This window comes from Barbus barbus, assembly GCF_936440315.1.
Source record: "Barbus barbus genome assembly, chromosome: 12".
NCBI classification, from domain to species: Eukaryota; Metazoa; Chordata; class Actinopteri; order Cypriniformes; family Cyprinidae; genus Barbus; species Barbus barbus.
This window is the reverse complement of record NC_136740.1, coordinates 26,585,801-26,595,093: the sequence shown is the minus strand read 5'-3', so window position 1 is coordinate 26,595,093 and position 9,293 is coordinate 26,585,801. Positions and strand designations below refer to the sequence as shown.

General features: G+C 37.1%; 1 protein-coding gene across 1 annotated transcript; it reads right to left on the bottom strand.

The window, feature by feature from the left end:
- Positions 1-4,364: 4,364 nt before the first annotated feature.
- Positions 4,365-8,402, bottom strand: LOC306878005 (uncharacterized protein). Its single transcript, XM_079430084.1, has 11 exons — positions 8,076-8,402; positions 7,441-7,618; positions 7,022-7,256; positions 6,652-6,925; positions 6,378-6,555; positions 6,184-6,260; positions 5,913-6,093; positions 5,539-5,787; positions 5,295-5,466; positions 5,050-5,198; positions 4,365-4,894 (listed from the first exon to the last, which is right to left on the bottom strand). The coding sequence occupies exons 1-11, from the start codon at positions 8,349-8,351 to the stop codon at positions 4,656-4,658; spliced, it is 2,208 nt and encodes a 735-aa protein (XP_079286210.1). The 5' UTR covers positions 8,352-8,402; the 3' UTR covers positions 4,365-4,655.
- Positions 8,403-9,293: the final 891 nt, after the last annotated feature.

Below are 9,293 nucleotides of genomic sequence, written 5' to 3'. Positions count from 1 at the left end.
GATAGCTGTTTATTTCCTCACGTCTTCTGATGCTTTGGACCAGTCTCCAGCTGACTGACTCTCACCGGAGCCATAGAAATGGCATAAGCGAGGGGAAAAGCAATTAGCATGAAATGGGTGTAGAAAATGGGCGTGGTTTTGGAAATAATTATCTTATTTTAACTCTTCGTTTGAGTTTTTTTTTATTATTATTTAATGTAATTAAAAATGCATCTGTTATTTGTTTCAGGCGTAAATTATCATCAACATTGCATCTGAAGAGGACAGCGTTGTCACGTGCTCCCTGTTACTTTTCTCATCGCTGGTAAGGATTAACCAATCACAGATGTCTGCAAAAATCTCTTTATATAACCAGTAAAAAGAGTTTCTAGTTATACCGTTGTCATGAGAAATAGTCTAACTGGTAATAGTGTTATTAAGGATTTAGTCAGATTCATGACAGGTGTAATTTACTCCTCACTAGGTGGCCCCAAGGTACTAGTTCAATTTGAGAACAGCAAACAGCTGTGATCAAACAAATATATGAAAAATTAATTTCAAAAAGCGGCACAGGTTTAACATCTTAAGTGTTTTGGAGTTCTTGTATGCATTAGGCCTACTATGCACTTTTTAGTTGTCATCTTCCTGCAGCTCCGCAGTGTCTAGTCATATTTGCATATAAAACATTGACCCTTTTTCTGACATTTTTACACAAAATAATCATTTCTGTTTAAAAAAAAAGAAAAAAAAAAGAAAAACGTGGCAACAACTAGATAAAATAAACTAATACTTGTTGTGTTTTGTTAGCATTTGTAAGGTTTTGTTAAAGAGCAATTTCAACTCAAATGGTGTTAGATTAGTGTTTTTCAATCCAGCTTTTTCAATCCGGGGGCCCCGTAGCGCTACACATATGTGACCCTGGACCACAAAACCAGTCATAAGGGTCCATTTTTTTAAACTGAGATTTATACACCATCTGAAACCTGAATAAATAATCTTTCCATTAATGTTTGGTTTGTTAGGATCAGACAATATTTGGCTGAGATACAACTATTTGAAAATCTGGAATCTGAGGGTGAAAAAAAATCTAAATATTGAGAAAATTGCCTTTAAAGTTGTCTAAATGAAGTTCTTAGCAATGCATATTACTAATCAAAAATGAAGTTTTTATATATTTACGGTAGGAAATTTACAAAATATCTTCATGGAACATGATCTTTACTTAATATCCTAATTTTGGCATAAAAAAAGGATAATTTTGACCCATACAATGTATTGTTGGCTATTGCTACAAATATACCTGTGCTACTTATGACTGCTTTTGTGCTGCAGGGTCACATATTAGGAGTCTCACTAATCTTACACACAATTCAGGTCATGGAGCCTCTAATAATGAGATGATGAGTTGAATTAGATGCGTTAAAGGAGGAAGACATCTCAATGTGCCGTGCCTCAGGGCCCCTAGAAGCAGGATTTGAGAATTACTGTGGTAGAGGAAAAAGGAAACACTGTCAGTGAGTCATAAGCTTTTTCAGGCATTTTTCTGCGAGCATATACAAGTTTTAGATAAATCCCAAGACAAAGTGTAGAGTGCAAACATATAAACAAGTACACTCTTAAAAATAAAGGTGCTTCACGATGCCATAGAACAACCTTTTTGTCTAAATGGTTCCATAAAGAACCTTAAACATCTGAAGAACCTTTCTGTTTCACAAAAGGTTCTTTGTGATGAAAGAATGTTCTTCAGATTATAAAAAGGTAGGAAAGAGATGGTTCTTTAAAGAACCTTTGACTGAATGGTTCTTTGTGGAACCAAAAATGGTTCTTCTATGGCATCGCTTGAAGAACCTTTTGAAGCACCTTTATTTTTAAGAGTGTAGTGGTAAAACAATCCATCTTTGCAGTGCATTCAGCAAAGCAAACCCAAAACAAGCAAATAAGATTATAGAAATCGAATCCTATCAGACTAACTGCAATAGAATAGTGTCATTTAAAAATTGCAATGTATAAGATTATATCTTAAAGCAACTGAACATGGATTCAGATAATCAGAATTCTACTTTCGCCTTCTAGAGGTGTTTAGGATGATCTGCAGGTGTTTGAAAGTAGTAACAAATCCATTTTAACACCTTTCAAATAGTGACCAACAAAAAGGATAAATGAAAAAGAGACGTGATGTTCCCATTTCAAAGGTCAAGATGGAAGGGTCAAAGGTCATAGCTCTATTTTATCACCTTTATGTATTCAGAGCTACTTCTAGAACTGAACGACTCTGAAGAACCTGCTAAATGTTGAAATTCTAATAGCAGAAGAGTATTTTGACTTTCTGAACTGTTCTCTGTGAGGTTGCTTGCTTACCCAGTTTCCTCTCCTTCTAAGCACAGATGTCGTACTAGAAGTAAATTTAAAAATACTGTCAGTCCCTTGCATTGCTCTTCTTCTACATTCAGTTCAAGGAAACATTTTTTTTTCAATTGCTTTTCATGCCTAAAAATAGCAACCTGGCCTGTTCTCATTGCAATCAGCATGTTCTTTATAATTGTGTCCACATCCCCTCTTATAACCACATACCTTATCTCCCACCACTCTCGCTCTCTAGCTCTGTTTCACAACCTGTAGTGTACCTACAGTTGGGCAAAAAAGTATTTAGTCAGCCACCAATTGTGCAAGTTCTCCCACTTAAAAAGATGAGAGAGGCCTGTAATTTTCATCATAGGTACACTTCAACTATGAGAGACAGAATGGGGGAAAGAATCCAGGAAATCACATTGTAGGATTTTTAATGAATTAATTGGTAAATTCCTCGGTAAAATAAGTATTTGGTCACCTACAAACAAGCAAGATTTCTGTCTCTCACAGACCTGTAACTTCTTCTTTAAGAGGCTCCTCTGTCCTCCACTCGTTACCTGTATTAATGGCACCTGTTTGAACTCGTTATCAGTGTAAAAGACACCTGTCCACAACCTCAAACAGTCACACTCCAAACTCTACTATGGCCAAGACCAAAGAGCTGTCGAAGGACACCAGAAACAAAATTGTAGACCTGCACCAGGCTGGGAAGACTGAATCTGCAATAAGCAAGCAGCTTAGTGTGAAGAAATCAACTGTGGGAGCAATGATTAGAAAATGGAAGACATACAAGACCACTGATAATCTCCCTCGATCTGGGGCTCCACGCAAGATCTCACCCCGTGGGGTCAAAATGATCACAAGAACGGTGGGCAAAAATCCCAGAACCACACGGGGGGACCTAGTGAATGACCTGCAGAGAGCTGGGACCAAAGTAACAAAGGCTACCATCAGTAACACATTACGCCGCCAGGGACTCAAATCCTGCAGTGCCAGACGTGTCCCCCTGCTTAAGCCAGTACATGTCCGGGCCCGTCTGAAGTTTGCTAGAGAGCATGTTGCCTTCTGTAACTCCTTATATTTATTATAACATACAATATAAGGCAGCGCTGCAAGAAACCTTCACAGAATCTATTCGATATTGGATTTAAAAAAAAAATGCAAACAAACTATAATACTCTGTATTTTCATTTTAAAGAGGTGGTTTACTGCCTTTTTTTCTTTGCTTGATTGTGTTTATGGGGTGCAATATAACATGTCTTCGTGTTTCGTTTGTTAAAAAACGCCTTATTTTTAATAAATTTCACCTTTATTGTAAGGCGCTTTCTCCTCTGTCATTTGAACGACCGGTTGAGTTCCTGATTCTATGAAACCACGCCCTCAGAAACAGGCAATGGGCTCTGATTGGTTAGTTGAGCCGGTGTGTTGTGATTGGCTAAACTTCACTCCCATTACCTTTACGGGCGACAGATGCATGTGCTCTGGTCAAATGTAAATAATGGTGTCAATATTGCCGTATCAGTTTGAGCCAGAATCAGACCCAGAAAGCGGTAATGAAGAGAGTCAAGCAGAACCTCTGCAAACAAAACGTTTCTGAATGGTACATTTTTTTTTTATTATTATTCTCTCAAAGAATTTCGATACGCTCTTACTTGAAAATGCTACTGCTGTTTGTTTTTTCTTTAGGTGTACATGTGGCAACTGTATTAAAATGCCAACAGAACCTGAAAACATCTGTTGCAAAGAAATACAAAAGGTATTGTAAAAATATATATGCCTATATATTTTATAGCTTAGTGTTGTCCATTTGTCATAAGCTGTAATATAATTATGTAAAAAGAAGAAGGGAAGGTCAATGCACAGGAATTACTTCTTGTCTAACAAGTTTTTTTTAGGTTGTGCATCGAATGATGCAGGTTCCGGACCCACCTGCATGCATGGTTCTGCATCCAGGGTTCGAAACAAACTGCTTAAATGCATTCACTTTACAAAATATACATAATATTTATAGAGCTGACTATGGAGCAGTGAGACGCAGAACTGAAGAAGAGTACGTTTTTATTTATTGTTCAAAAAGTTTGAGGAGTGAAATAACTTTTGTAAAATCAGTTACATAGCAAACAGATATAACATAAAAGACATGTAAGATATTCACAAATAATTATCTTTCTGTTTCAATGTATTTATAAAGTCAATATTTTCAAACGACATTTATCATTTTCCTGTAAAATCAAATGTTTCATACAACATTGTGATTTCCTGCCATCTGGGCTACCGCAGCTTTGTCAGCTGGTGCTGGGGCTACCTAGGACGAGATATGAGGGTCGTCATCCCGTCATGTGGTGTTGACCGGATCCGCCAGCAGTTTCCAGATCCAACTGGCCAGTATGTTGGATTCCTTGACTGAAGCGGGACACATGGTGTGCAATCACCTCTTCCTTTGATGGTTTTTCAAACTGTGAAGACAGAGGTGGGGGAATAGGGACTGCATGCAGCTCTTCTGTGTATGGTGTTGGGTCCAGAAAGACTTTATTTACCAGCAGACGCATAAGCTCATCGACATAGTCTGTAAGAACAGATGAAAACCTAAAGTCACTTTATTGTTTTATATAACTATTGATAAACGATCTACCTTTGCTGTGCATTTTTCATGTGTAATGTTTAGTAATTTATTTATTAGCTTTATATTGTTGTAAATAAAAAATTCTTTGTTCATCTTACTGTATGTTGGGTCGGTTTTAACTGGCTTTGCTGTGCATTCCCCCTTTTTGGACTTAGGAAAAATGAATTTGAACACAGCCTGTCCTGCAGTTGTTGTTGCCTGGTCACGGTCAGAATTTTCATTGTAGTGCATGGCTGCGAGATACAACCTTTAAACGGTAGAACAACATAAAATATGGAACATTTGTAGACAGTAAGATTTTTTATTTTAGTAATATTGCTAAATATGACATTATGCCTTTTACCTGCACAACATCCCTATGAAAGAGAAAACAACGTTCTTTGGGGCGAAACGCAGAATAAGGCTGTGAAATGCCTCAAGTGACGATGTTTGGAAGTGGTGACTGAGTTTTTCTACGTCCTTCAGTACTCTCTTGTTGTATAGTACCTTTCCCAACTTGCGGAGTTCCACTGATCCTGTAGCGGCACAGACATGAAACTATAAAAGTGAACTGTAAATCTGTAGTTATACTTTTTATATAGTCATACCTGATTGGAACCATTTCTTTTGATCCCTGGAAACTCTGTCTGGGTGTTCACACTTAGGGAACAGGGGGTTTTCGTGAACATGCACATTTTGAATGTGGTTCAGCAGGGAGGTCCACTTAGCCAGCTTTTCTGGGCCAGACACAGAGGAAGTCGCACTCCAGTATATGTGATTTTTTATGCTGCGCAACCATGTCTTCAGCACCTTGCAGTCTTTATTCTGTGCCAGTTTGTCTAGTTTCTTTGACAACCCTATACCAACACATACGTCTGTTGTAAAATCATTACTTTTACATAACCAAATATCAAGCGAAATGCACATTTACAAGCCTGTAATCATGTTTATCATTAAATAAATACAAAAAAATAATATTTACCTTTCTGAAAGTGCCACACGTCATAGAACTGAGTGATACTGCGTTCCCTCAGGTACTTTTGAATCTGTGGATGTCTATCGGTTATTATGTAGTCAACAGCTAAACCATTAGACTCCAGTTTCTCCAGGCAACGCTTTAATCCCTCCTTTTCCATGTGGTAGCTGCCTCCCACCTCGTTGCTCTATTTTGAGGAATAGCATATTTAAAATATGTAAATGTTAACAATAACAGAAACTCACAACATGATTACAGATATGTAGTACTTATTAACCTGAATTAGTTGAAGATCCAGAATTTTGTTGGTTTCCACATGCATCAAAGTGTAGCTACCGAATTTGGCCGAGTGTCCTATGGCACACATAATCCAAAGTAGACCATAAATGATACCACGAACACATTTTTTTTATGACAACTACAATGCTTTCTAAATAAACTGACTACATATTAATATTGTTGTAAGCATACCTGGTGTGTCAGCACGTATATCTCCAGCTAATGGAACCTTTCCCTGCTGTTGCAGCTGTGTAATAATATGTAGTTGATCTCTGTTCCACTTATGTATGATGGTAGGCTCAATTAAATTCCTGGCATGTTTCCTGAAAGTGCTATATTTCATCATCTGGAGGTTCATGGCCTTGAAAATCTATGAAAGAACAAATACAGAAACATGCATTTACATACTAACTGAATTAACACAGTTTATTTACTATAAATGCACTTGTATTATGGTTTTACATACCTTCTGCAGTTGAACAAAGGAGCCACCGGTAAAATATGTTGCAGCAGACAGTAACAGGTTACCAACTGGTGTACTTCCTACTATGGGCTGGCTCTGCCACTGTCTGTGATACTGACACTTCTCACACAGCTGAGTGAATGCCACAAAAGTCCCCATTTGCCTGCTTTGGTCTGTACATTTTGTCTTACAAATTGGACAGGACCCAAATAACTCTCTTAGGCAACTTTCAAAAACAATGTATTTTTTTTCACCCGAGTTAGTCTGTGGATCTATCCTAAAAAAAAAAAAAAAAAAAAAGAATTAAACAGTAATTAATATTAAAAACTGTTAAATGTATAACTTATATGAAACTGTTGTTTTTATAACTTACAACAATTCAGATTCCTCAGTGGCACTACTCTCTGGGTTATATGTCGAGTCATGTGGTTCCACTTGTACTTCTGATTCAGTGTCATCCTCCTCCTCCTCCTCCTCCAATACCAGACGAGGTCTCTTGCTTGGTCTGGACATTGAGCCTTTTATTGGTGTTGAAGACAGATGCATATCTTGCAACATGACAGTTGTTTCAGTACCAACATTTTGACTAGAAACTGTTGCCTGAATGCCTACAAGTGACAAAACCAAAAATAGTATAAACCAAATGTCATGCTATTACAAATAAATTGTACATGGAGACAATTTTCATGTTAGCAATTTTTAATACACATCACAGCAGCTTATAATAAAATAAAATGTTGTCATAATGAATTTGATCAAATAATACATAAACACATAGTGTGTACTTCATACCTCTGCTCCTTACGTGAAAATCTGTGTCAGCAGAAATTTGTGTGGCCACTGATCGCATGTTTGGTGATATCTCTGTGGCCAGACTTTCTGACTTCATAGGGTCTGTCTGACATCCAACTTCAACACTTGCAGATATACTGGGAAACTCTTGGGTACTTGGACCTTGCTGAGATGTAGACTGTAACAAAAGACAACGTGTAATTAATGATCATGTATAGCTAAATGTACATTTATATCTATAACAGTAATAAGTATGTGGATAACAATACATACATAAAACCTGTAAACAAGCCATACTGTACACTGATAACAGCAGCTGAAGTTTGCTGTTGCGATTACATATAATTTTTTGAAGTTTGTACACGTTTGTCTTATACACACAAAAGAGCATCAACTAACTGGCTACTATAACCAAACAACGTTGGCACTGGTTTACGTTTACGATCAAATCGAAAAATTACGTCATAAAGTATACATTTACAAAATTAGCACATAATTAGACACACGAAATAGCATAACTAAGTAGTGGCTTTACGTGGCCAGCACTGGCATTTGTTTACGTCCTTGATCAAACTAAAACGTTACGTCTGAAATTATACATGCAAATACATTTAAAATGATTAAATCTTACTTACAGGTTGTGGCCCAACAACTGCTGCCTCTGGTTTTAAAGTTGGAACTGCTCCATGTTTTAGTGATAGTCTCTTGTTGAATCCGGCATTGAACTCGTGTCGATTCTGGAAGCTGTCTTCCGTAAAATGCGCAGCACAGAGAGCTAAGTTACGATTGTAATTGTCAGGAACATAATCAAACATAAATTGTAACCATTGTTGACGAACTACAGCGTCAGTAGGAAGCCCGAACACAGAAGACCTGACAGCTGGGTGAAAATAACACACTTTCGACGGCATGGCTACAGCTCTCCACTATAACTCTTCCTCTTCGATAAAGCCGCAGAACATGGCCTTGCCCCCTTTTTTGCATGTCCCGGAGGGAGGGTTGATGCAAATTTATGGGTTTGTTACGTATGAAACCCGGGAAGTATCTCGTTGTAGTCCCATTTGAGTCGTTTTTGTAGGCATTAAACTTCCTGATTTTTACAGCAACTTTGCAGATACTGTTCATGCACCAACAGCAACATTACACACTATTTAAAATGAAAAAAGTGAAATTGCAATCAACCACCCCTTTAAGGTGATGTTTACCAATGCAGCTAACTGTTAATAAATGGAACCTTACTGTAAAGTGTTACCAGTTAAAAGATTCCTGATGCACTGTGTAAATAAGTTCTGACAGCGCATTTGCGTACCGACATGGATGACAGCTTTTAATGCACAGTTACCATTTTAGATCGACGAACTGTACTGTATAAAATTTCTATTCAAACTGAAAGCATAATCTAGGCTAGCCGCTGTAGTTTTCAAAGCAAAACTGTGACATTTCATTCACTGATGCTCTTCCATCAGCAGCGCTAAACCCAGAAGCTCAACTTACTACTACTTGCTACTTACTTGCCGGCAAATAAAAGCTCGCTGATTTTACCTTTAAAAATTATGAAAATTGTCATTCAAATAATGATAATAAAAATATTAGCATTTTATTTTTGTTTACTATAAAATAATTGTATTTGTAATACTCCCTTTTAGTATTATCACACTTGATTATTTTATTAAATTTTTTAACTAAATAAAAGTACAATAATATTATTATCACTATTATTAATTAATTGTTTTTTATAGTTATATTTTATGGGTCACACTACATGCCATTCTCAGATGAGAACCAGGCTGAAATACTTCAGTATTACCCCTACCTGGAGATGGTAGGGGGTGGAGATGGTAGGTTTAGGGATC